This window comes from Candoia aspera, chromosome 16, assembly GCF_035149785.1.
Source record: "Candoia aspera isolate rCanAsp1 chromosome 16, rCanAsp1.hap2, whole genome shotgun sequence".
In the NCBI taxonomy this organism is placed as follows: Eukaryota; Metazoa; Chordata; class Lepidosauria; order Squamata; family Boidae; genus Candoia; species Candoia aspera.
In genome coordinates this window covers 6,075,317-6,101,823 of record NC_086168.1, presented here as the reverse complement: position 1 = coordinate 6,101,823, position 26,507 = coordinate 6,075,317, and the positions used below count along the sequence as shown (strand labels likewise).

At 47.7% G+C, this 26,507-nt stretch overlaps 2 protein-coding genes across 2 annotated transcripts in view; one reads left to right on the top strand and one right to left on the bottom strand.

Annotated features, from left to right (window-relative positions):
- SCAI (suppressor of cancer cell invasion) overlaps positions 1–19,696 on the bottom strand; it is a 46,774-nt gene extending 27,078 nt beyond the window's left edge. Inside the window, exon 1 of the mRNA XM_063316200.1 lies at positions 19,597–19,696. Within this exon, the coding sequence (XP_063172270.1) occupies positions 19,597–19,649 (53 nt within the window). The 5' untranslated portion in view covers positions 19,650–19,696. The remainder of the gene's footprint in view (positions 1–19,596) is intronic.
- A 1,352-nt stretch (positions 19,697–21,048) lies between these two features.
- Positions 21,049–25,281, top strand: RPL35 (ribosomal protein L35). Its single transcript, XM_063316121.1, has 4 exons — positions 21,049–21,225; positions 23,485–23,621; positions 23,759–23,840; positions 25,063–25,281. The coding sequence occupies exons 1-4, from the start codon at positions 21,223–21,225 to the stop codon at positions 25,210–25,212; spliced, it is 372 nt and encodes a 123-aa protein (XP_063172191.1). The 5' UTR covers positions 21,049–21,222; the 3' UTR covers positions 25,213–25,281.
- Positions 25,282–26,507: the final 1,226 nt, after the last annotated feature.

Below are 26,507 nucleotides of genomic sequence, written 5' to 3'. Positions count from 1 at the left end.
GCTGGGCAGATCAAAAAACGGCACTGGAGTCATAAAAAGGCACTCCCCCCCAGTCTTTATGTTGTCCCTGGAATGTTTGCAGAAGGCTGGGGTTCCAAAGCGAAGGAGACTCCGTCTTCAGATAAAACAAGGAGGACTCCCAATGGCTGAAAGGAGGAGTCCTCACCCTTGGTCCTTTCAGATGCATTGTCCACTTCTGGCAACCAAGCTCTGGATTAGCGGCTCTGGTAATAAGACATGCTAGCAACCTTCTGGGAAAAGGGGGCTGACCCACCCCCTTGAAAAAGGCTGGATGAAATGCCCAACATCACACTCATCTTGTAAGATGGTCCCTCTTTCGCAGGACCAACATTCAAATGCCCTGCTTTATAGACACTTCTAAGCAGCAAAAGCTATGCTCCGGCGCAAGTGGGCGAAATGCTTCACCGCCACTGCCTGAGCTCTTGATTATAGTCTTCCAAAGGAGACCAAGGTTATTCCTGTAGCAGTGATGCACAGGCCATAGGGAATGTATACCATATGCGGGTCACGTGACTGTCCATTCATGCCCAGGAGTCACAATGAAGTTCATGAAACGTTAGCCCTAAATAAGTAATATATGGGGTAAAAACAGCAGGTAGTACTGGATCTAAATACTGTATGAAACATACCCCCTTGCTTTCAGAAGCATGCCAGCTAAACATTGATTAAAAATTTAAGGAACTTAAAAGAAGTGGAAGACCTCCCACAGATTCTCAAGACAGACAATGCAGCAAAACTGGTTGTGGTCCGCCACCCCCTTTCAGCAAAGCCGTAGCGTCAAGATGCCCAGCCAACCTCTGGCAATTACAAAGATGAGAGAAAGGGGAAAATGCCTTCGCCACTTTAAGCGTACAAACACAGGAATTAATTTCACAAAGTGATCAACGGGCAGCCAGTGGATCTGGCGGATGGAACCCTAGAACTGAGCACAGACTTTAAACACAAAGTCCCGGCTTCACACCTTGGATTCACGCAAAGATCTCAAGAGCAGAACTGGTCAAAAGTCTCTGCTCGAGATCTTGGAGACCACTCGGAATCCAGATAAGAAGTGATCAAAAGTCTCTGCTCGAGATCTTGGAGACCACTCGGAATCCAGATAAGAAGTGATCAAAAGTCTCAGCTTGAGATCTTGGAGACCACTCGGAATCCAGGGAAGCTCTTTCTGAACTAGAGGACTTGGGCAGGTAATCTATTCAGCCAAATCAAAGGGGACAGCTGTTCCTGGATGATTGCTCCATCACCATCCTGGCTTGTGATGGGAGGGAGTTGGGCATTATAAATGGTCCATCATAGGCCCATAGCCACCCACATTACATGCAGAAAACGAAGTGGTTTCAGGAAAATGCTAAGCATGTTTTTTTGTGCGTGGGGAACTTTTGATCATGAGCATCTGAAGACAATCTCAGGTCAGGAAGGAAGGAAGGAAGGAAGGAAGGAAGGAAGGATTAGCTTATTTCTACAAAATGAAATATCTCCCATGCAACCCAGCTCGGACAGTCTTTCAGCCCCAACCTGATTCCCAAGACAATGTGTTGAAAAGAAATCAACTAAGTGCATGTTATAACAACAATTTCTGCTATCATCAGGTTACATGCTGGAGGAAGGGGGAGAGGCAGGATTGCTGGCAAGAAACAGCAACACAAGAAGGAAGGAAGGAAGGATGAAACTGGCATCAGGCACCACGTAACTAAAGAGGGGAAGAGGGGAAGCTATTGTTCTTCAGAAGCCACATATGAATTCGATCGTTCTCCCAAGTGGGGTCAGTTTCCCTCATTTCCCCCCCCTTGCAACATGTTCCCCAAGATCAGCTGATAAACAGATTAGCTCTTGCCCCCCAGGGACCAAGTTCTCTAATTACTACTAATGAGCATTTTAGGATTTAATGCAGGTGGGAGCAACAGCTGTTGGTTTGAGGACCACACCAGGTTTTGCACGGCACGCCAAGGGTCATGCTCCAAAAATGGAGTTGGGGGCGCATTACAGCACATGTTTATGTGGGAGTTTTAAGGGAAGGATGGATGCCTTAAAACTTCTGCCCAGGGCGCCATTTTTGCCTCTTGCACACTCCCTCCAAAATCCCAGGGAATGCAAAAAGGACCCCCATTTGAGGGGTTTCCACCCACTCTGGGCAATTCTAGAAGCCACAGAAGGGTTGATGGTGCACCGCAGGAAGTCCCCAAGATGCCTTTTTACGTCCCTTAGAAAGCATAGCTAGGAATTCAGTTTTGTTAAGACCCCCTGTACTTTTTGCAGAAAGAAGAAAAAAAAATGACACAATGACTTACAGATTTGAAGATTAAGAAAGACGTGGATTTAAGGAGCGGCTGAAGGGGCACGTATAACATCTAGGAGGGAGGAGGGGCAATAAGATTGCAATTCTCTGTGGAAAAGGTGGGAAGTCGTTTATTTCTTAACCTTAGTTTCTTCCTTTCTTTTTCATTTCTTGCACTTGCTTAGTTCTCCTTTCCTTTCTTTTCGATTTGTCTTTTAATCCATGGAAACAATAATAATTTTTTAAAAATCCAGAGATGCTTCACATCAGCTGTAATGGGCCAGTGTTGCAGCCAAGGTGGATCTGGACTCACATAAAGGGCAGAGTTCCAGCAGACTCTTTTATCTTTTAAGCAACTATTTCCCTATGCCTCGTTTCTGGCATGCAAGGCGTGTGCATGAGTTTTTTTGCTACTGGTCATTGCCATGTTTAGGTTTGGCTATTTACCTGGCTATTTTTGAGACTTCAGCCACACCCACAAGCTGGTGTGAACAGTGGGATGGTTCGAAATAACTATATTCGCCTGCTTACTCTGGCTTGGAAGCATGTGGGGAGATAGGGGGTAAACGGCAGGATTTGTCGCCTTACGCCCAATATACTGCAAGGAGCTTTTACGTCAGTCCTTCCTGAATTGAGCTACACCGATTGCTAGTTTGCATAGGTCTACCAGCCACATTTGACTGGGCTGGAAAGAGATGGCAGTAGCTGTGCCAGCAATAAAAGATTTTTTCTAACTTACAGATGGCAAAAACCACATGGCTATTGAAAGACAGCAGGGAGTATCAACAGGAAACTGCAGGGTTTTTTTTTTTAAGTAGAGCCATCATTCTAGCTTCCTCCCCTCCTCCCCCACATCTTTGAGCCAGTCTTCGGCTTGCACATACCTTTCACAAGTATGCTTCAACCAGGAGAGCAAACCCTTCCCTTGCACAGCCCCACCGGGATGATCGAGTGGCATGGCATAAATATCAGGCATCTGAGCTGAACTAGACCGACACCCCACCCACCCCCAGCTTACAAGTGCTGACAAAGAACACTGCGCCGGCAGCCACAATTTAAAGCCGCGTGGACGGAAGTGGGCAAGCAGGAAGCTGGATTGAAAGCAACGTATAAAAAAAAAAAAAAGGCAGTTTTCTTGCGGCCAGGAGAAGCTAAGTGTGGGTTCTAATACAGGGGTCTTTAGTATAGCAACAAATGGATCTTGAGATGCAAGATCATGCACAATTAAGTAACGGGCTCTTTTAGTGTTCTGTCCAATGCTTCAGCCCACCTACCCCCTGCAGATGGATTCCTTCAAGGCCCACAACCCTGGTGAGATGCTGATGCCTCCCTCAGCATCTTGATTTCCTATGTGCCCCATCTTAGTTTCGTATTTCCATGGGAAGAACCAGGAACATAGGGACTTGTTTCCTAGCCTGAGGCATAAGGCAAATTGGCTCTCTTCCTCAGCTTCTCCTGGGCACCGTGCTCCACAAGGTTACTCAATGAAGCCATCAGGACAGGGTTTTTTCCTTGAGGTTGCTTCTCCCATAAGAAGTTGAAAGGAATGGAAGATGAGGATGGTCCCCATTTCCTTTCTCTCTGGGGCTCTTCGCTTTTCATCTCACCAGGGCTGTGGGCCTTGAAGGAACCCACCTACAGGAGGTGGGTGGGCTGAAGAATTGTTTGGAGAACTAGAACAGCCTATTCGTTTGAACTCTGCATCATCTTACATCTAAATCAATGCATGGAGCATTGAGAAGTGAGAAGGCACCAAGTGCTTGGGCACCTCCTAACCCAAGGAATAACTTCTATGTACTCACAAATCAGACAGATTAAAGGACTCATATGCTCGGACGGCCACAAAAATAGCCAACAGGAAACTCAAAGAACGGTATCCTGAATCTCACAGACTGCCTGAGGGACAGCAGCCTTCTTCACTGATTTTTTTCTGAAATGCTGGTTTAATTAGAAGGCAATTTATTTCCCCAAGTTTCAGCCAAGATTTGGACAGTGATAAGGCTTCTTACGGCCAAGGAAAAGTATCGGTTTGATCCAGTGAAGCTTCTTGGCTAAAATTAGAAAAGTTCCAATTAAAAGTCTGTGTGTGTGTGTGTGTATACATACATACACACAACCTCTCTTTTTTCTGTCTCCAGCAGCTTTCATTGCTTCATTTCTTGGCTTATCTTTTAATAACCTGCTGGAACATTTGCAAGACAGATCAACCACCAGACAATTCTGAAGGGACAACCTAAGAGAGAGTTGATGGATGGTTAGTTATCCCTATAAGCTCACAAACTGCCCCAGGGAGAGTTTCCAAACCACTGGGGAGCAGCTGCTTGCATGCATAAGGATCTCAGGTTCCATTCTTAACAACTCTTGTGAAGAAGAGCATTGGCCAAATCAAGTAGGAAAATACTTCTATCTGGGAACTCGGGAGAGCCACCACCAGTTCCGAACAAATCACGAATGAGCAAAAAGCAAGTCAGGATCTACTGTGAGACCAGCAGACAGCTTGAACTAGATCCCCAAGTCCTTCCACTCCAAAGCAACTCAATTCATTTAAAAATGCTGCTTCTGTACAGATTTTATGGCCTGCTAAAGCATTTTAGAGACTACCTTTGCATCTAAACCAGGGCCAGCTTCTCCTCTTTCAAATTCTACATACCAAAGTTTCTTGTTGGACTTCCTAAAGAGTCCAACAAGAGATTAGAGAAATGGATCAGGAAAGGCAATGGCCATTACCTTTGACATGTCCTTATGTAGTGTTGAGTGATTTCCATTCAACAGCATCAGCCCCAGGAAGGAAAAGGCCAAAGGGTCTTGCCTGAAGACATAGAATACAAGACTGATGAATCCTTGACCTGATCCAGCAGGGTGATAGGTTGCCACTGTCCTTCAGGTAACAACTGTGCTGGCTCCTCTGCTCCTTTCTATTAAATGACTAGCCAATCTTCTCTTAGAAGGCATGTTATTGAGCAATTTGGTGCATGGAGATGGAATCTAGCAACCAGTGGTGCTACCACCTGAGAAGGTTTGGGTTCAGGCCAAGATTAGCTGGAGGAAGGGACCTGCACCCAAAGGGCATTAAATGTGCAGCTAAGATTACTTTCCACCTGAATTAAGCCATTGGCCCATCCCATCTGGCACTGCTTTTCCTACCAAAACAGGGATTGGTACAGAGATACACCTTTCCCCTCACTTTCTAATCCCATTCTTTCAGATTGAACCCGGGACTGCGGATCGCCAAAGCACCATCTCGACAGAACCTCTCTCTGGGTTACTGTCCATACAGAGCAGCCCTTTTGGATACTCACTGACGTCTAAAGAAATAACCGCCCAGAGTCCCTCCTTGTGGGGGGAGATGGGTGGCGATAAAAATCCGATAAATAAAAATAAGGAACTTGGCTCTCCTGCCCAACTGCAAGGCAGCTCGGCTTTCAACTGCTGGGGACCAGCTCTAACGGGTCTTCCACACTGTGCTTCTAGCAAATAGGTTCATGGTCAACATTTCCTACTACTGACCTTGGCTCAACTGCAGGAGGAGTTCTTCTTTAACCAGTTGCCTCTCTGTGTCCCCAAACACCCTTACTGTGCTTTGTTCAAGCTAAGTGGACAATAAATGCTGCTCCATCCAGCTTGCAATTCGATCAGGACTCTCTGCTAGGGGCCTCAGAAGACTTGACTGCTTTTCTCAGGCCAGTGCCAAGTCAGCTGAACTTTTCTGCAGCACCAAGGAATGTAGGTATGTAGGAGACACAGACATATATTCCTGCAAGCTAGCAATCTTCAAACTTCCATTCTGGGGAAGGTTATTAGTTTTTCAGCAGAAGTATAAGCTATGGCAAACACGGCTTCCTGAAAGAGCTTTCCCACTCCTCTTAAGCTCCCTTGCAATGCTCTATTGCCAAGAGGCAAATGAGGACAATGAGGTCTATCTCCCAGGCGAACTGAAAGAGCACCATAAACATGCCCACAAGCTTCATGGTGGACCCAGAGGGGCTTCAGCAAATCTCAGCCCAGAAGGGACTTCCCAAGAGGATCCATGTCACAGAAATGAGAAAGGAAAATCTGCAATATGACAGTCCCAAAGTGGTGGTGCTGTGGCAGACACAAAAGGCAATGCACACAAGGGAAGGGAAATGAGAGAGCCAGGGCGGGTGTGCGTGAGGGGAAGCAAAATAAAAACCCTTGTTATTTTTAGTATTTAAGAGCAGCCAATGATTGGTGGGTTCCATGAAAATAGCAGAGCCCAATTAAGATTGCAAGGACAATGGAAGGTTTAGCCCAACGCTTAGAAATAGCGATTATGCCTACCTTTAGGGGGGGGAAAATTGCTTTTAATTCTGTTAGTTTTGCACTGGCTACTTCTTTGCCTTTTAGAAAAGGGGGAGTTTGTGTGGGGGGGGGCAGGCTAGAACAGGATGATAGTTTCATACTCCGAATGCACAAGTAGATTGGCCATGCACACATACGCAGCAGGCACCTCTTTCTCACGATTCTACTGTTTAAATATAAAAATGGGGGAGGCAGAACAGGCAGCCGGGGGGGTGGGCTTGTTCTGAAACGGGTGGATCTGCAGAAGCAGAATGCAGAAGCTGCCCTGCCTCGTCACTCTGCAACCAAGGGGGCTTCAAAAAACCAGAAACCAGTTTCTGGAGCAACTGGTTGGATCACCCAGAAGCAAAGCCCACATTACGTGGACATTAGGCATAATAAGGCTCCAGTTTAATCAGAAAGAAAAACTGGGAGCTTTGGAAAAAATACAAGGCGGTCACCGATCCTCCCAGCAGCCTTAGGTAAAGGTAAAGGTTTCCCTTGACGTAAAGTCCAGTCGAATCCGACTCTAGGGGGCGGTGCTCATCTCCGTTTCTAAGCCTTGGAGCCGGCGTTGTCATAGACACTTCCGGGTCATGTGGCCAGCATGACGACTCGGAACGCCGTTACCTTCCCGCCGAAGCGGTACCTATTGATCTACTCACATTGGCATGTTTTCGAACTGCTAGGTGAGCAGGAGCTGGGATTAACAACGGGAGCTCACCCCGCCGCGCGGTTTCGAACCGCCGACCTTCCGATCGACAGCTCAGCGGTTTAACCCGCAGCGCCACCGCGTCCCATCCCAGCAGCCTTAGACATTATATATTTACTATATTTACAACCTATTTTTCAGACACTTATTGAAAACGGAGACCCCAGCCCTTCCATCAGGTATACAACCAACAGAAACAGAGAAGAGATTCAGGAAAGAGGTCAGTATTTTGAGACCACCACTTGGTGTCAATGTATTGCTGGTTCACGCAGACGTCTGGTGTCCCTCCTTAAATAGCAATCACTGTGTTTTGTTCCTTTGGACAATGGATACGGGGTTTTCAGTTTCCCAATCCCAGTCCCCAGGTGAAAGAAGAAAGTGCAAAAGCTGGGTTGCAGCTAAACCTCAAAAAAACCAAGATTATGGCAACCAGCTTGATTGATAACTGACAAATAGAGGGAGAAAACGTAGAGACAGTGAAAGACTTTGTATTTCTAGGTGCAAAGATTGCTGCAGATGCTGACTGCAGCCAGGAAATCAGAAGACGTTTAATCCTTGGGAGAAGAGCAATGACAAATCTTGATAAAATAGTTAAGAGCAGAGACATCACACTGACAACAAAGGTCCGCATGGTTAAAGCAATGGTGTTCCCCGTAGTAACATATGGCTGCGAGAGCTGGACCATAAGGAAGGACGAGAGAAGGAAGATCGATGCTTTTGAACTGTGGTGTTGGAGGAAAATTCTGAGAGTGCCTTGGACTGCCAGAAGATCAAACCAGTCCATCCTCCAGGAAATTAAGCCAGACTGCTCACTTGAGGGAATGATACTAAAGGCAAAACTGAAATACTTTGGCCACATAATGAGAAGACAGGACACCCTGGAGAAGATGCTGATGCTAGGGAGAGTGGAGGGCAAAAGGAAGAGGGACCGACCAAGGGCAAGGTGGATGGATGATATTCTAGAGGTGACGGACTCGTCCCTGGGGGAGCTGGGGGTGGTGACAACCGACAGGAAGCTCTGGCATGGGCTAGTCCATGAAGTCACGAAGAGTCGGAAGCGACTGAATGAATAAACAACAACAAAATCCCAGTCCCCAGTCCTAGGCCAGCTATCAGTAGAAATCAGATTTCTCCTGACGGGAAGTTGCCCAGTTTGTCCACCTCTGGTGGATACAAGGCTGGGATTTTCTGAGTGAAACCTGGAGTTGGAATGCCAATGTATCTACGGATATCGTCTTGGCACCCACAAGGCTCCTGCCCGATCTGATTTCTACATTTAAAAACCAGGGGCTGGCCTGGTGCCAAGCGAAGAACCTTGCCTCTAGCATTATCTTTATTTAAAAATAGTGCTTCTGGGCTGCAGAAACAATGGGTAGTCGCTTCACCTGAAATTCACTCACCTGTGTGGGGGAAACAGGGCAAAGCTTTGCCAAGACAGTATACAGCATCCTTTGGAAGGAAGAGCTACAGATGTTGGAGGAAGCATTTCAGCCAATCAGTGCTTTGCAACCCTGCCCAGGAGACATTTTAGGAGGTGCTTCCTCCAACATCAGTAGCTGCCCAGGAGATATTTTTGGAGATGGTCCACAACAGAGTCTCAACATTCTAAAAGGGTCCCCCATCCCAGGGATACCTGAAGGATCAGGTGAGGGATAGATGGTCATGGAGAAAATCTATCTACGTGGTTGCTAACAGTCAACACCAACTTGACGGCACATAATCAGCCAACCCACCCAAGATCTCCAGATTTCTCTCCTCCTGGAGGAAGAATGTGCGGCCTCCCAGGCCAACAGACCACACCAAAACCACCTTTCCCACCTGCTTTCTCTCTTGAGGCTTAAGATACATAGGTGTCATGTACCTATGCTATGATACAGGCATAACAAGAAGCCAAGTGCGCTACCACATGCTATGAGAAGACAAAATACACAGTCTCAAAACACACCTAGGTAGAAGAACCATTTATATTCCTGGTATCACTAGATACACCACCCAAAACTGGTGCCAAGGTTCTTCCAAGCAGAAGTCATAAATCTCCACTGGCTGGAAAATCTGAAACTTGCAGGCTCAACCCAGCTAGAAGACGCCAACTGGGAGAGGCTCACTCTTCTCGTCATGACAATCTAGTAACAGAAACCAGCATCTGCATCTCTTTGCCCAAGGATCAAACCTGTTACGGGCTGCAGAAATTAACAGAGCCCGGCTCATCGATACCCCATGCAGTCTTAAAATAATTCCCTCTTCCAAAGAAACCTGAAGAATGGCAATTCTGAGAGAGGAGCAGAGATTGGAAAAAGTTATTTTGGCCCAGTTGCGGTGATCAGGTTTCAAGGAAACCAACGCTGAAATGAAAGTGACATGAGACTCATACAATAGCATATTTTATGCTCCTCTTTGCAAATCAATGCCTGCTTTACAAGGCCAGTGTCTGAAGGTGCCGATGACGTTATCGTGCCCCGGGAAGGTTTTAAAACAGCAAAGAGCAGAGTGGGATTTCCTTCTTTTAGCCCGCCAAATAATGTAGCTGAAAACGTTCCTGTTCCCACCCGTGGTATAGTGCAACCCTGTATTGTCTTTCCCTTTATTGCTGGGGTTAAGGCGCAGGACCCCTTCTCCACAGATGGACCCAATGCTATCTTTGCCCCACTTTGAACGTTGCTTGTTTTTACTGATTCTGTCGGGTCCAATGGCTTGGGTTGTTATTCTGACTTCATTTCACCATCCACTGATAAACCATCTTGGAAATGTACTTGAGGCTTTTTTCAGAACAAAGAGGAAGGGAGCCAGGCCATAAAGACATGAGCACAATCCCAGGGTGCGTTAAACCTTGGAAGTCGTTTCTGGAAAGACGTGGCTTTTCCCCCCACTCTAAAGACACCTGAACCTCAAGGCTTTCTTTTCGCTGCAAAGTGGCCAGCGGCAAAATCTCTGTATTTACTACAGTTGCCAGCTTTTTGCTCTTAGCATGCCCAAGAAAAACAGTTGGCCGGAAAGATACTATTACGGACACCATTCCTTTTATTACGTATGCGGGATATACGATCTGCTCTCAAGCTGGCCTTCTCTCTCCTCCACGCCCTCTCTGCAAAGTTAAGAAATTCCTCTAGCTTCTGTCAATGTAAGATGGACCCCAAATACCACACCAGACAAGAAAACAACTCCAGGATTTAGACTAATCCTATCAAAGACCTTCAAACAAGCTCTTAAGGTTTTTACAGAAAGAGGAAAGAGAAGGCACCAAAGGAGATTTATTATCTCCGTGTTTTACTGGGCTTCAGCTTGAGATTTATTCCTGCAGTAGGCCCATGCCATAAAACAACCCCAAACAGTCACCAGCTGAGGACTCTCCACCTTGATCGCACTTGCATCAATAATCCAGGGAGAGATTCGCCACAAAAAATGCAGTCATATGCTAGGAGAGAGAGAACTGCGGTGGGGAATCTGTTGACCTCCAGATTGCTATTGAACCACAATTCCCAGAAGCCCAAGCCCACCTAGTCAATGGGGAAGGATGCTGGGAGTTGTGGTTCAGGTCATAGGTCCCTCACCCTAGCTTCCAGTTACAACCCCTAAACTAGTACTGTCAGCCCGACTAGGTAGACCAGACCAGGAAATCAACCCCATAGGAAGGCTTTTACTTTTATTGAGATCGGCTATAAAAACCGCATCTTGCAAGTCTGATAGCGCTGGACTGCCTCCCCCTTCTTACACTCATGTGAATTAGGGAGGTGTCTATCTGAGCCACTTCCAACTATCTTCTGTCCATTGCAGACTCAAGATATGTCTTACCCTTCGTCACTTTGGTAACAGAGCTCACATATCTCCATCAAGGTCATTTGCCATATTCTCTATAGGTACCTTCCACATGGGCTAGGCCTCAACTTCCAGCCCCCACATCTGGAGGGCACTTCATTAGAAAAGCCTGACCCAAAGGCACGAAGGAAAAAACTCATAGAGCATGCCCCCATATCAACACTGCTGACAGGCATAAACAGCCTGGTGTTCTTTGCCTATTTGGAGCTACGAAATCTGGGACCCGCAATGACAGACCATGCATGTTAGGTCTGATGAGAGCTGGGGTCCGAAACACCTGGTGAGCATCATATGATCTACCCTCCTTGTACAGGATTGCAAACTAGAAAGGATGACTGGGGAACAGATGAATTCTTATCCATGAGAGATCTTTCCACCTTTGAGATCATCCCATGGTATGTATTTTCTTATCCCAGTGGGGAAAGAACAGCAATCAACATCTCTCTTACAGTGACTTGCCTCTGTTAACCTAACATGCCCTTGGTCTCCAAAGCTGCTGCAAAGATGCCAATTAAGCAATGGACTCCCCATTTCTCCCTTTCAGTATTACCCTGTTTCTGAATGATGGGGTTTCTCCAATCAGCCAAGATGCTCTCAAGGCCTCCAGAAGTTACCACGAGAGTCAAACAATTCACCCTACTCAGATGACCAAGTCTTTAGTGGTCTTCCCTGAAGCCACACAGATCCATTTGTTGCCTGAGAAAGTTTAACTCTTACTTAAACCTGGCCGACTAAGGTTTAGATTTGAAGAACGCTGATCTGCAACCGAGCACCACCTGGACTTCCGCTGAAGAAACTCCCAGACAGCTGATGTCAGCTGGAGCTGACACCTGGATAGCTGAATGGGTGGTAGCCTGACTTTCCTTGGTGTCAAGAGTGACTGACAAAGACCTTGGGGGGGGGTCTGTGATGCAATAATGAACGTCCACTTAAGAGCTTAGACACTGCTGATGCTGCAATGTCCTAAGGCCTCCCTTCCAATCCAGCATTCGGAAGAGGAAGAATCCCTTCTTTTGGTCATGCCAGGAACAGCACAGCAAACGCACTGTCCATTTCACCTCGCCACCAAGTGACAGGCTGAGATCACTGGCGGGGCAACAGCTGTCAGCCTGTTGTGCCTGGCACAGCATGGGCTCTTTTCCTGTCTAACTCCTGGGGAAGTAAGAGGTTGCCACCACCATGTGAGTGTGACAGAGACTTTGTTGTTATAATTACCAAGATCCAACATGCTAATAATTATTTTCCTCTAATCACCCACGTGGAAAATTGTATGTGTACAAGAGGAAGTATTTTTAAAATTAGCTATGCTCCCACGGCACAACTAAAGGGGCCAGACTGCAGGAACACAGGGAAGAGGGCTCTCTCTGTTGATGGAGCTGGATTTCAGGGCCTACCTTAACTCATGAAAGCCGCTTTCCCGGCTACCATCAACTCCTTAGAGCCCTACGTGCCGTGCCCAGTATCTGGCAGAGATTTGCTGGCATGAACTGGAAGGAACACAGATGATGGGCAGCAATGGTAAGATCACAAGACTGGTAAGAAATGGTACCATGACTCTATTAATCATCTTCTTGGGATATACCATCATGGAGGAGTAGACCCCCTCTAGACAGAAGGAAGAGGGGATCTTTGCCTTTGGCTTGGTCCTGGCTTAGCCTGTGGTCAAACGGAGTTGTGGTTTATTCATAAACCATGCTTTAAAAACCCACAACCTAGCAAGATGCCAGAGCCCAATCTTCTGAAAGGCGTCAATCCTTTAGTAGACAATGCGGGGCTGGATGGACCAACGCGGTGATTGAGAAGACAAAAAGCCAGGAGCTTCCAGACAACTCGTCTTAAAAAAGAACGGATCTCACTATATTCTCCTTTAGAAAGGCTCGGAAAACCTACAAAAGTGTTTCTCTGCCAGCGTGGCACAGAACAGAAGACCCACTCTTATATTCACCTCTGTGCCCATATTCTCTTTCCTGCAGGCAGAGAGCAGCCGGGTTCCTCTGCTCTTAACCATCACAGATGCATCAGAAGTTTGGAAGTTGCCATTTGTGACGTAACAGACAGGGAAAGCGATACCCAGCACCTCTATACAACTGGTCAAAATAAACACGGGCTGATCTCTTTTGCGTCTGTCCCATCTATTTTTTTTTGAGAGAGATGTTAACAGTCCTGCAATTTGCTCTGCCTGAGTTGCCACTTTTTCGTAACCCTCTAACCTCAGTCTTCTCCACCCTGGTGGCCCCCTGGACCGTAAGAGTAGATGTCTGAATGCTAGCTGGCAATTCTAGGGGCTGCACCCTCAAGAATTTGGAGACTGCTGCGTTCGCTGGCTACATTCAGCCCTTTTGTTTTGTTAACTTGGATTCCAACTATCGTCAGCCCGGCTAGCACAGCCAAAGGTCAAGAATAATGGCTGGGCAAGGCATTTGTGCATTAAGTATTTACCCTCGTCCCTGTGTATGAAGACTGCTCCCAACTGAACAAGCTTTCATTCTTCCAGCTACTTCTTCAGCAATTAACCTTACATTTGTCCGGTCTCCACCCTCCATGCTCCCCCTTTCACTGCAGCTTCGTGACCTCTTGCTGAATCTACAGCCAAGGGCCAAAGGCTACTGACCCACTGTGGTAGAGTCCTCAAAACCGACTTAATCACCTTTTTTCTTTTGTTCAACCTCCCCTTAGCCGAGGCCGTTCCTTGGGCGATCGGCTTCATAATAGGGAGCTGGTTTGTAGGGTTTCATTTGCCCACCCCAGAAAAAGGAAGAATATCGTCCCTCTTCCTTGCCAAAGGTTATTTTAAATCCAGACAGAAAGCAGGAAGGGGATGCTATGGAGAAGTGGTGTCAACAGACTTATTTAAGCTTCTGGGCAGATGGAAAGGTCCCCGTTTGTGGAATATCAAGGAAATCAAGGAGAAATTCAGCAAGGTAAAGGTGGGGAGAAAGCCTCCAAGGGGTGTGCTAAAATGTAGGAAGCTTTCAGAAGGAAATCCGGTAGGATATGCCATCAGATGTTGCAGAAAGCATACTCTGGGCATGGTTGCTTATCACAATATCTGATTTCTATTCTGCCTCCCTGCTACCTCAAGCAAAAAGCATCTCACTTAACACCTTTGGGCTATTTGGGGAAAACGATTGTCCATCTTTAATTTCAGGCACAAGACAAGGGTTTCTGTCCCTGGACTAAGCAAACCCCTAAACTAATCTGACAAAGTGAAGAAACACCAGGGTCACTTTAAAAAAATAAATCAGGAATGGACTCAAACTTAGCTCTGCTCCTGAAAACCAACCCTTGGGGTGAGCCATGAGCTCTGAGACCCAGTCTTATCTTGAGCCATTGTTGAGGCTCTAGTAAAAAAAAGAAAACTATGTACGCTAAAGCCTAAGGTTTGCCCAATCTGCAAAGCATCAAGTTTGCCCAACCCAGCGTGGAGTGGGTTGGCTGAGCCCGTATCTCTCTGGCCCACCAGAATGGTCAAGATAATTCCGAAGAGTGCTCTGAATGTTCAGGGAGGTACATAAATGCTAGCAACAACACGTTCCCATAGTTATTAGGAGGGTTGTCGCATACTGAAGGCATCGCAGCACCAGCCCCTACGTAGGCAGAGACACACCTGGGAACGGAAACTAAGAATTACGCTTGTCCTGCAGGCCAGCCAACGAGGGTTGCAAGAGGCTGGCGGACAAAGAGAATGTGGGACCGCCTGTGTTACAAAGCAGAGGAAAGCAGCCAGCTTTCTTCTGCACATCAGGTGGCAGCATGCCAGCTTCACTCCAAGCCCAGCCAAGTCCTGCCCTGTTACCTCGAGAAGTCAGGAAATGCATCCTTACAACAGCCAAGTTCCTGGAGAGCATCTAAACGCCAGGGCAATGTCTAGCATCTGCAGACAACAACCCCTCTGGGAGGAAAGAAGCCATTTGTGTTCGGAAAGCGGCTAAACCTGTCTTCTGGCTGGCTGGCAGGCCAAGTTACAACCATGCTGAGCCCCCTCTAGGCAGGATGATCAAGCAGGGTGATGGCTTGAGTTGGCCAGAGAAAGAGAGAGGAGATTATGAGAAATGCCTTCCAAATACACAAAACTCAGTTCTGGACTTGCTCTCTAGCCTTCCCACTCCCCACACGGAGGAACCACAACCTCACTTCAAGCGCCAACAAAGAAAGACAGCATGAAACTCAACTGCCTAAGTAAACAACCTGGCATCTAATTTTAAGCCCTTAGAACTCCATTAAAAACTTACTGAGTAAATTCCTAGCCTTTGGGGACTCCATATACATGCCCGACCATTTCAATATATAAGATTACTTAGGGTTAGGGCATTTAACCAAAATGGCAAAGTTTCCTTCAAGTCAAGCTTGATGATTTCTTCAACACGCCCATGTAACTTCAATGGCAGCAATATGGAAGTTGCTAGCCATTGCTTCCTTCCAGAATACTTTTTTCAACTTTGTCATCTAGCCTCACATCTAAGAACAAACTGGGTCTGGAATCAGGCAGATGGCCCAGAGGCAAATAATGCTGCTGCTTTGTGGGCACATCTGCCTCATCTGTAAAATAACACATTGTCACCTCATGTCACTCAGGGATCTCCACCAGTAAGCATTTCTGGAGTTAAAAATTAAATTTTCAGGTTGGGCCATCATCAGCTTCCTTGGATAGGGTTTTCTTTTTCATATATTGATCCCAATCTTCCACTGTTTAAATCTGATAGAAGTTTTATATAATCTCTCTCTCCCTTTCTCAACTTCTACCACCCCCCTTGCCATTATATATCGCTAGGCAGCATTCCTTTTGACAGCAGCCTCACATATTTTAGTGGTAGAGACCTTGGCTTGACCTTCTATCCTGGCCTTACATGCACATGAACTCACCTTCGCATCGTGCAAAGGAACACGCTTGCAACAAAGGAAACCAACGGAAACAGATATGAACTCCGGGACATCCTCCAGTTTCCCAGAAGAGAAGCATCGAGTGTCTTTAGATCAGCTTTCACCAACCAGCATTTCTCCAGTGATGCTGCTCTAAACCATAAGGCATGCTCTGCAAAAAAACATGGGCTTCATAATCCAGAGGGGTGGACTAACTTCTCAATATTGTCCTAAGGAGTACAGTCCAAGACTTGGGTTCTTCTAGAAGAAGACTGCCTAGATGCCCTGATGGATTGATTGCCATCCAGTTGGTATGAACTCCTAGCCAGCAGAGGGGTAGATTCACTCCAGAATGATCCATCTTCACCTTGGTCTGTTATACTTCTCAGTCTCTTAGTCTCTCTCTAGATGCCTTATGCAACTTAAGTCTCAACCATATATGTCACCATGGGATATATATGCAAAGAGAGCATAGGAGATCCATAGGGGAGAAAAAGTTCCCATAAATAGACTGAGTCTACTAGTTTATGGCCTGGAAGATCTTGCTTCTTGCTCTAGTTCTTTGGAAGCATGCATATATATTCATGCGTATACACCAAACACATCATATTGCCATAACCATATTCCTGTTCCTTCACTGCTCTCAAGCACAGATCCCAACTCTTGAGACTCTGGAAGAGCTAACAGAAGGAGCTGGAACCCAACACCAGAGTAACAAGAGGTTTTGATCCCAATGCCCAAACCAATGAGAAAGGGTGAGAGAGACATTAGGGTGAATAGGAAATAAACAAATGGAGATTAATCTCTGTTAAAAAAAAATCTACTTGACATCCATGCACCATGAAGTTGTCAAGGTTGGGAAATATACTGTAGGTCTAATGCATCAAACCCCTCTCATGCAGAATTTAGGGAGTTGCCTCCTGCCACCTCAATTTTTTTTGTCTTTTATTTATTTATTTTTCAGATTTCTATCACCGCCCATCTCTCCCGAAAAGGGGACTCTAGACGGTTTAAGCCCAAAAGAGATTCTCCAGAATTCTTTTTCCGACCACCTGTACTCAAACTTATTTTTTGAAGAGATTAAAAGAATTGAGTCATTTACATGACCCTGCTTTTCAAAAGGAGCCATGCATCCTGTGATCTGCAAACAAAAATATTCCTCATTTTGGGGTACAGCCTCAGGCACCAACACAAAGGCCACGTGCCACCCCCGGCCACAAAAAGATTTCTCATGCAGCAAATAAAGACACAGCTTCACCAGATTAAGACGTAAATTAGATAGAAACTGAGTTCCATCAAGGTCACCTTTACTATAACCCTGCCTCTTTCTGTGAAAAGCACCTCTTAAATAATCATAACCTTACTAGGAAGTGGTGCTGCCATGAAGAACTCACCAGACAGTAAGAAATTAAGAAAAAGTTGGGATCTGTATACAGATACCAGGCCTTATGACATTGGCTCTAATCTAGCAGAATCTCTAATCAATTTCAGTTCATTCCTAGGAAATAGAGAGAGGCAATTATATTCTCCGGCAGGGTTAAAAAACAGAAAAGAGGAAAGCACCAAGCTATAATATCCCAGGGGAATGAGCTCGTAGTAACAAGAATATTAGGTAAAGAAATGAAAACATATGCCAGTTTTAAGCCTGTACTTTCTTCAGAGCAATTTCAAAACCTTTGCAAGATCTGCTTGTTAAAAGCAAGATGAGGTGGGGGGGTGCATGTGTGTTTTCCTTTGATTGTTGATTAATTCTCTCACTTGGGAGAAACCTGAAGGCTACAAGAAAATCTGTCTGTCCCTCCTTCCCCAAGCCAGCCTCATACAACCCTGGGGGTGGGGGGAGGATCACAACACATCCATGAAGCTGCTGCAAGATGAATAGGGACACGCAACATTTGTGGAGCAGGAGACAACCATACAGCCAATCGCATTTATCGTCATTTAACTGGAAAGAGGGGAAGATGGTCTGCAAAGGTTGTGATTCTGGAGGAGGGGGTGGGAAAAGAGAGAAGATAGCAACAGGGCAGCAGGGATGAGCAAGGACGTCCCCCACCACACACACACACACACACACTAGACAAGCACAAGTCAGGACCTTCACAATAACTGCTTGCACATAACTGAAAGGCTCACAGGCGTCCATTGCTCTGCAAAACGAGAGACTCAAAAGCCACTGAACTAAGCCCCCCCCCCCAAAAAAATTTAGGAGATGAGAGAGCTCAGTGTTTACCTGGGGGCTTTCCCTGTTCACACATAGATGCCAAGAGGGACGCCTGTGTGCTCAACATAACCTCAGCCTTCCTTCCCATGCTCCCTGTTGTCTAATATATCCCTTTGCGACATCTTCAAGTCATCTTTAGCCCCCAAATTCTAGGTCTTCTCCAGAATGCCCTTTTTTGCAGAGCCCCCCTTCTCCACCACAGACCTGCTCTGAATAACACAACCTCCCTTCACTCTTCTAAGGCTCTCACCAGCTACAAACCCAACCCGCTTTTTTCATGGCACCCACCCATTCTTACCTGCATGCTTCTCCATCCCAAATCTCCACCCAAAATGCACCACCTAACCCTTGAGGAACAGGCAGGCATTCATCCCACCGAACAGCAGTGCTTGGAAAGCAGAATCCTCAACCAAAATCCTTCACAGTCCCCTCATTCCCACTCCTCTGCTCCATACTTCCCAACCCCATTTCCATTCTGCAGCCTTCCATGTCATCTTTGAAGACACAACCCCTATTCCTCCTTTGCCCCTCACCTTGGCACTATGCCCTTCCAACCTATCTTCCCCATACCTTCTAATCCAGATATTCATGGACCCAAAGCCACCCACCCCGCTGTCCTTTCGCCTCCCCCCCCATTTCCACTCTGTGTAGACCTCAGCATCTTAAGGCAAACCTTCCCCCATGGTGGTGGACCTCCATCCTCATCATTCCCATCTGCATGGGCCAAAAGGACTGTGGGGGTCAGCTGACACCCAATGGATCTAAGCAGATGGGAGAGCCCCATTTTCCTCTGCCCACAATCTCCTTCTCCAACCCCAACCCTTCATCGTGCATTGACCTCCTACTCTCTGCTCCCACCCCCACCCCTCTCCCCTTTATTGGCTCATATTGCCACCCCCCCGTATTCCCAACTATCCCCCCACCCCAAATCCCAGAGGCAACCCCCAACCCTCCCGTCTCCCCCTTCTTCCCCCTGGGGTCCCCCCTCGTTCCTCTTCCTCCTTTCCCCCCTCCCCAGGCCCCTTTCCCCCCTCCCCAAATCTCCAAGAACTCCCTTCCGATTCCAGTCCCTCCCAGCCCCGCCATCCCCCCCACCCAGTGGATGTAGGCTTGGGATCCTGCAGTACCACCCCATAATTCAGCGTGGACCCCCGCCGGGCGCCCCTCACCCCCTAAACGGCACATCCAGCCCCCCCAATCGCTACAACGACCTTATGCACCCCAGACCCTCCCAATCCCCAGACCCCGGCCCCAACCCCCGAGCCCCGGCTCCCCCCAAGCCACTCGACCCCCAAACCCATGCTGCCGAGCCCCCCGGCGACCTGCGCCCCCTCCCCTCGCTCTTGGCCCCCTCCCCGCTTTTCTCTGCGACCCTCCCCACCTTGCCCGGGCCCTTACCTAGAGGCTGGGCCGGTTCGGGGCAAGCGCGGGCGGGCCGGCCCTCTCACCATTCGCGCTGCCCAGCGAGGCGGCGGCGGCGGCGGCCGGAGCTGCGGGGACTCACCGCTCGCTCCAGGTAAGGGAAGGATGGAGCGGCGCCTCCCCCTCAGCCTAACCTGGGCACGGCCTCGCCTGCTCCGCCCCCTCGCCCAGCCGGCGCCCCGATTGGCCGCGCGCCCTCAGCGGCGGCCCCCGATTGGCCGAGCTGCCTGCCGCTCGCGCGTGTCCTGGCTCTCGCCCTCAGCAAGTCCCGGGCGGCCGTCGGGAGGGGGAGGCTGAGCGACCCCTGCCGGACAGAGAGCGGCGTTGCCCGAGGGGCAGCTTACCTACCTGCAGATGCACGTCGGGCTTGCACGCGCGCGCGTGTGGGAAAGGAGAAGGTGCTTGCCTGCGGGCGGGCGCGCGCACAGGGACCTAAATGCAGGCGTAACGCATTCACACATGTCAAGCTCTCTTCTGAGATCAAATCCAAATACTTACCCTTCTCGTGCGCGTGCATGTGTCTGTGTGTATCCATAAAAACACAAATGCACTCCTCACACTCAGCAAACTCATATTCTCTTGAGTGCAATTACGTCCAATCCCGTGTGTGTGTGTGTGTGTGTGAGAGAGAGAGAGAGATCCTACAGACGTTATTTATATTAAAAGCAAACTCAGTGCTCTGAATTAAACTTCACACGCGTGCCCACGCACCATATACAAAACAGATGATGCTGGATAACAAACGGATAGCATCCGCATCTATAGAAAAATGCAGTATAATAAGCTCAAGGAACAAGCACGTTAAAGCTTTAGCAAAGTCAGCTTCATTTAAATCCCAACACTTGCACGGAAGATACGCACATACAAACACACGAGAGAGGGGGGGGGGAAGAAAAAGAAAGAAAGAAAGAAAGAAAGAAAGAAAGAAAGAAAGAAAGAAAGAAAGAAAGAAAGAAAGAAAGAAAAGAACGAACGAAGGAACGAACGAAGGAAAGGGCTATGGACGGTGCAGTCCAAAACACCAGGAGCGGAAGCCTAGAATAGAACCTCCAAGTTCAGTGACAGTGTACCTTGGCTAAGCCAGTGCTGGCACCAATCACAGGGCAAGGCTGCTGGCTTCGTGTCAGGTGTCCATTAATGCACGTCCCCCGTGTGATCTTTACATGCTAATCTTATTTGGGCAAAAATGGCATGATTTGCAATGAATCATCATCACTATCAAGCAGACCCACGCATAATTAAGAGGCGCCCTTGTCCCCCCCCCCTTTTTTTAAAAATTAATTTAATTTCGACTTAGTTGGCCGAATGGCGTTGCTTCATAATTGCTCCATAACTCGATCCCCGAACTGATCAGCGCTTAACAGCCCGGCGCCAATGTTGATTTATAACCGGCCGGCTCGAGCGCTCCGCCCTGGCATCACAAGGACTAAATCACTCCAACGGGAGGGGAGAGAAGAGGGCAAAACCTTGACGTGGTCGATCCTTCCTCGCCCCCCCTCCGAGCTTCGCTCTCATTGGTTGATCCGGTCCGCGGGCTTCCTGTTCCTTCCCGGCTTCCGTCCTTTCCCTTCTCGTCGGCAGCCGGAGTTTGTCGTCGCCGTGATGGTGAGCGGGCGCGGGGGGACCGGTTTGAATCCGGTTCCATCGGCTCCGAGAAGGGGGTGCGGAGCCATGGGTGTAAAGCGGGCTGGCGGGGAAAAGGCCGCTTGAGCTGGGCCGCCCCGTGCGAGGAATCGGGGGACGGCGGGAGGAGAGTTACGGGGTGTCGGTTGAACAGGCCGCATATAAGAAGCGAGGAGCCTCGCATGGGCGGGGGGGCAGAGAATGAAAGAAACGCTTCCGGGTCGCGACCCTTTGCTTAGGTGGGCTTTGTAACCCTCTGCTTGAGATGGGCGTTATTGGCTTCTCCTTAGGAAGGTCTCGGGAAGACCCGAGAGCGGGGCTCGCACGCCATGCTCGCCTGTTAAAAAAGAAAAAAAAGTAACCTGGGCTAACACTCACCCGATTTAGCGGGTTGTGTGAACGCGTTGGCCCTTGCTTTACCGGGGTGGGCCCAACCTTTTGGGCGTCCTGCTGTGCCACTCTTGGGTGTGCCCTAGACCGCCGGGGCCCCCCGTTTGCGCTTGTGTGCGGCTGCAGCATCAATTGAGAGCTGCCCCGCCCACAACCGGAGTGGGAGGAGCATGTTGTGGGCTTGCAGGGATTCTGGTTCGGAGCCTCAGCTGGAGATTGTGGAGAACAGCTGCTGGTAGATGGCAAAATAGTCTGGTGGTGCCAGGGTGTGCTGTGAGCGTGCAAACAATGGCACACCTGGACCAAGGTGTGGCCTGATCTAGCATACGTACTTCTGACCTGCATCCTTTGAGGTTGTAAGCCCGGAATAAATTGCGGGGGGGGGGGGCAGGTTCACTACCTTATTTGTTAACCTTTATGTTTTTGTTAGCAAAAATAATGTAGTCTTTATTGTTGCCTCAAGTCTGTGAAGATAGAAGCAGTAGATAAATTGCTTAAATAAAATAAATTACCTGAGTCCCACATAATAACCAAAGCTGGTCAGATCTGTGCTTCATTCTCCATCTTATTTTTTTAGATTATCCCCTCCTTTGCTCCAGGACTTGACGTTGTATATCACTTTGATTATATCTACACAGTGCTCTGGTGAAGTGGGCTGTGCTGAGAGAGATTAGCTGAAAATCACCCATCTCTGTTTGGGGATTTGAACCTGAATCATAAATCAGGATGAACCCCCAGAGTAAATATTCTAAATATATGTTCTGGTTTCATTATACACAGGCTCTCCTTAATTTTCTTCCCATTTTTAAGTATGCTCTGGTTAATCTCCCCTTTCCCTGCACTTTGAATGATATTTCGTGTGTGGCCAAAAGGCTATTCAAAATCCTGCCTTTTGTATAAGTTATCCTTGGCTCAACTTCTGTACAACTTGAAGTACAAGATTTTTTGGGAAAGGGTTTAATTGTTCATTATGGGGTATATATTGCTATGTGTCAGGGATAGTTGGCTTATAAAAGGTTATCAGTACCAAATACCTCCATTTGCGGTATTGTTAATGCTGCAGCTTATGTTACATGCTCTTCTGTAAACAGATAATGAGCTGAGAATTTAATTGCAGGCTTTTCTTTACTGTTCTGGTTGAAATTGCATGTTTAGAGGGCACCAGTGAGGAGGGGTGACTTTAGCTGACTTTAGGCATTACTACCATCTTGATTTAAGAATATAGCACAGTAGATTTAGAAATGAACTTCTGAACCAAACCGTTTGGTCTGCTTCATAGGAAAACAAGGAGTAGGTTTCTGTAGCCTAAGCAATAACTTTCTGTCAGCTGCCTAATATAGAGACTTACACGTGCTTTTTAAAAGCATTATATAAAGTGAGCTAAACTTCAGAGATACAAATCAGCAACATGTCGGAGCAAGTGCAAGAGTTCAGGTTCGTGAATTTGAGGTGACATAGTCCACATCTTCGCAGCATGAAGGGTTAGAAACTTCGTTCTAAAAGAAAGCAAAAGAATGAGCTAAGATTTCCAAAACTTAATGCAACGATTAGTACCAATTTTGCACTTCTTCTCTGCTTCCATGTAATCAACGTGGAAACAATACATGGAGTTCTGCCTTCCTATACATTTCTCCATCCTGTTTCTCTTGTAACTGGTAAACTGCCAGATGCACTGTTAGGAAAACAAGGGAAAAGAATACCTCTTTTCCCTCCCTCCCTTTTGTGCTCTATTCGCTACCATGAGTTTTTAGCGTAGGAAGTTGCTACCTCATCATATTGCAAAGGCGGTGTTTAAAAAGTTACTTGTCTCTTGCCTTTGCTCAGTGACGCTCGGTACACTTCTGTCCCTAGGCCAAGATCAAAGCCCGTGACCTGCGAGGGAAGAAGAAGGAAGAGCTGTTGAAACAGCTGGAAGACCTCAAGGTGGAACTGTCTCAGCTACGCGTTGCCAAGGTGACTGGCGGAGCAGCTTCCAAACTTTCCAAGATGTGAGTTTTTCCCCACACTTCTCCAGACTGACTTGTCAGGGGTTGAATACGAAGAGCCCAACGTTGTGGGGAAAACAGTGTTGCTTGCTGCTTCTCTGAACCGTTCCTTTTTCCCTCTTGTGTTTGTCTTTTTGCAGCCGGGTGGTTCGCAAGTCCATCGCCAGAGTGCTGACAGTCATTAACCAGACCCAGAAGGAAAACCTCAGGAAGTTCTACAGAGTGAGTTTGGAGCGTTAATTCTTGCCTCTTCTGCTGAGGTGGCTTTGGGTGGACAGGATGGGCTGTGCTGGAACAAAGCTCCTGGTGAACATGGAAGAGCGTGCACACTAGTCTTCCCCAACCTGAGCCCTCCAGATGTGTCTTAGCTCTTCTGGCTAACTTGTAACGTAGGGAAGTGCAGCTGTTTGGATCCAAAGCAGGAAATTAGAGTTGGACCCGTTGGGCCTCTCCTTAACCCAAAACACGTGCTTTCTGGGGATCGCGTGCCTTTTTTGAAAAGCCATACAGTGAGACTAGGATCCTCCCCCCGCCCCAACTTCTGTTTCAGATCTGATTACCTGCACTGTGGTGGGGTGGGGAACTAATCTAGTGGCTTGCAGAGCTATCACCCAACACTGCTTTCAACTCTGTGGATGCAGCGTGAATCTGCTCTTGCTAAAACAGTCTCCTGCTGGGTAGCTCGCGCCGAGCCGCTTCAGGCAGGCTGCTATCCGCTGGGTACATAGCACTCTGAGGGCGCCATTGTTCCGCTTCCTTTCTGTAACTTTTGATAGAAGCCTTCTAAAAAATGGGACTTGGGAATTTGAAATTGGTGCTGGCTAAGCAACAAGAGAGTTTACGAGTCGTGCCGATACGCTGCTGGATCCCTTGTGCTGGGCTCCTCAAGCCCGTGGGAATGTCTAAACAAACGGTGGAAGTTCCTTTGATGGTTTGTTTACATCACGCATAACAAGCCATTCATCGCGTTCTATCTCACATAGTTGAAAGCCAAGCGCAAACTGTCTGATTTGCACATCGGGATAAACACTGATGGAGCCATTCGTGATTCTTAGGTTTTGGGCATCTGGAATGATTGAAGAGCAATGGGTGTGCACCAGCCCATTGCAAATAAGCCTTTAAAAAAAATACTGGTTTTCCTGACTATATCAGCCTCCCTTTTCCCACAGTGGCCAGCCAGATGTCTCCGGACTGCCCAGAGGCAGAGAGATCTAGCAGCACACACTCAGAATTGACATTTAGAAGCCAATGTCTTCTGATCCTAGAGGTAGCATGCAGCTTAATATCAACAGTAGCCACTGATAACCTCTGGGAAGTTTATATTAATCTCAGACATTGTCATGGTCAGCACTACAGACCGCTGTCGCCTGCATTTTGTCCCTGAGTCTCCAGTATTCGTCTGCATCCTTTCCAGAGCCTGACTTCTTTTTTCTCCTGGCCACAGGGCAAGAAATACAAGCCCTTGGACTTGCGTCCAAAGAAGACACGTGCCATGCGGCGGAGGCTAAACAAGCACGAAGAAGGCCTGAAGACAAAAAAACAGCAACGGAAAGAGCGTCTGTATCCCCCCCGGAAATACGCCGTGAAGGCCTGAGCCTTGGGTGGTCACCCCACCATTGACTGTCAAGCAGAACTGGCCCATTAAAGATTTTGTCATCAGAAAGAGCGGACTGTGGTAGTGTCTCTTAGGTGAAAAATACAAGGGATGGCAGGTGGGCTCAGAGATAAGTTGGTGGTGGAGGTCTCTAGCTTGGAAAGCATATGAAGTCATCCCTGTTGTTGTTTATTCGTTTAGTTGCTTCCGACTCTTCGTGACTTCATGGACCAGCCCACGCCAGAGCTTCCTGTCGGTCGTCAACACCCCTAGCTCCCCCAGGGACGAGTCCGTCACCTCTAGAATATCATCCATCCATCTTGCCCTTGGTCGGCCCCTCTTCCTTTTGCCTTCCACTCTCCCCAGCATCAGCATCTTCTCCAGGGTGTCCTGTCTTCTCATTATGTGGCCAAAGTATTTCAGTTTTGCCTTTAGTATCGTTCCCTCAAGTGAGCAGTCTGGCTTTATTTCCTGGAGGATGGACTGGTTTGATCTTCTTGCAGTCCAAGGCACTCTCAGAATTTTCCTCCAACACCACAGTTCAAAAGCATCGATCTTCCTTCGCTCAGCCTTCCTTATGGTCCAGCTCTCACAGCCATATGTTACTACAGGGTTAGGGTTAGTCATCCCTGCATAAGTAAAATGGATAGGAAGCGTTTCTCCTCAATAATGTTAAAAGTCAAGGCCACCCACAGAAAGTAAGGGGGAGGTTCGGGGCTGACTGAAAGACTCCCACAGTTGGGGTGTCAGTGAGTTTGGGTGGTTTCAATGGGGCATTGGACATGGTCAGGGAGAATCTAGCTGTGGTTGAAATCCTGGGAGATCTTGGATGATCCTCAGGCAGATCATCATAGAAGATTGAAGGGCGGGATGTCCTTTTGCAGAATGCATGGCATCTTCATTTACAGGTTTTCAGGAAAATTGATTGTGAAGTGTCCTGTCCTGAAGATGCGCAAGGCTACACCACTCCTGTGGAGCAAATAGCACCTCCTTATTGCAGCTTTGCCCCCAGCCAATACTCATCATCCCCCTCAGAGTGACTGCTGGGAAATCCATTGAGTCACTCTTGGAAATGGATGGTGTTCTCTTTCCACATGATCTCAGGGCCTTCTCCAAAGCATCCTTGGACCAGTGGTGGGCTGTAGGACCTTCCTGCCATGCAAGTTTATTGCTTGTTTGCATGTACAGTGTAGTGTAGATGGAGTAAGTTGACCCACATTTCAGAGGCAGTTTTGGAAAGCGACGGGCAGGTTTATTGTCTGATGAGGTGTTCAGACAATGTGCTAAGAAGCCGA

What these genes read in the sequence shown, in the direction of transcription:
- RPL35 (XM_063316121.1), top strand. An exon ending in GCTTCCAAACTTTCCAAGAT is followed by an intron (nt 23,622 to 23,758) that starts GTGAGTTTTTCC and finishes GTCTTTTTGCAG; the next exon opens with CCGGGTGGTTCGCAAGTCCA. An exon ending in ACCTCAGGAAGTTCTACAGA is followed by an intron (nt 23,841 to 25,062) that starts GTGAGTTTGGAG and finishes TCCTGGCCACAG; the next exon opens with GGCAAGAAATACAAGCCCTT.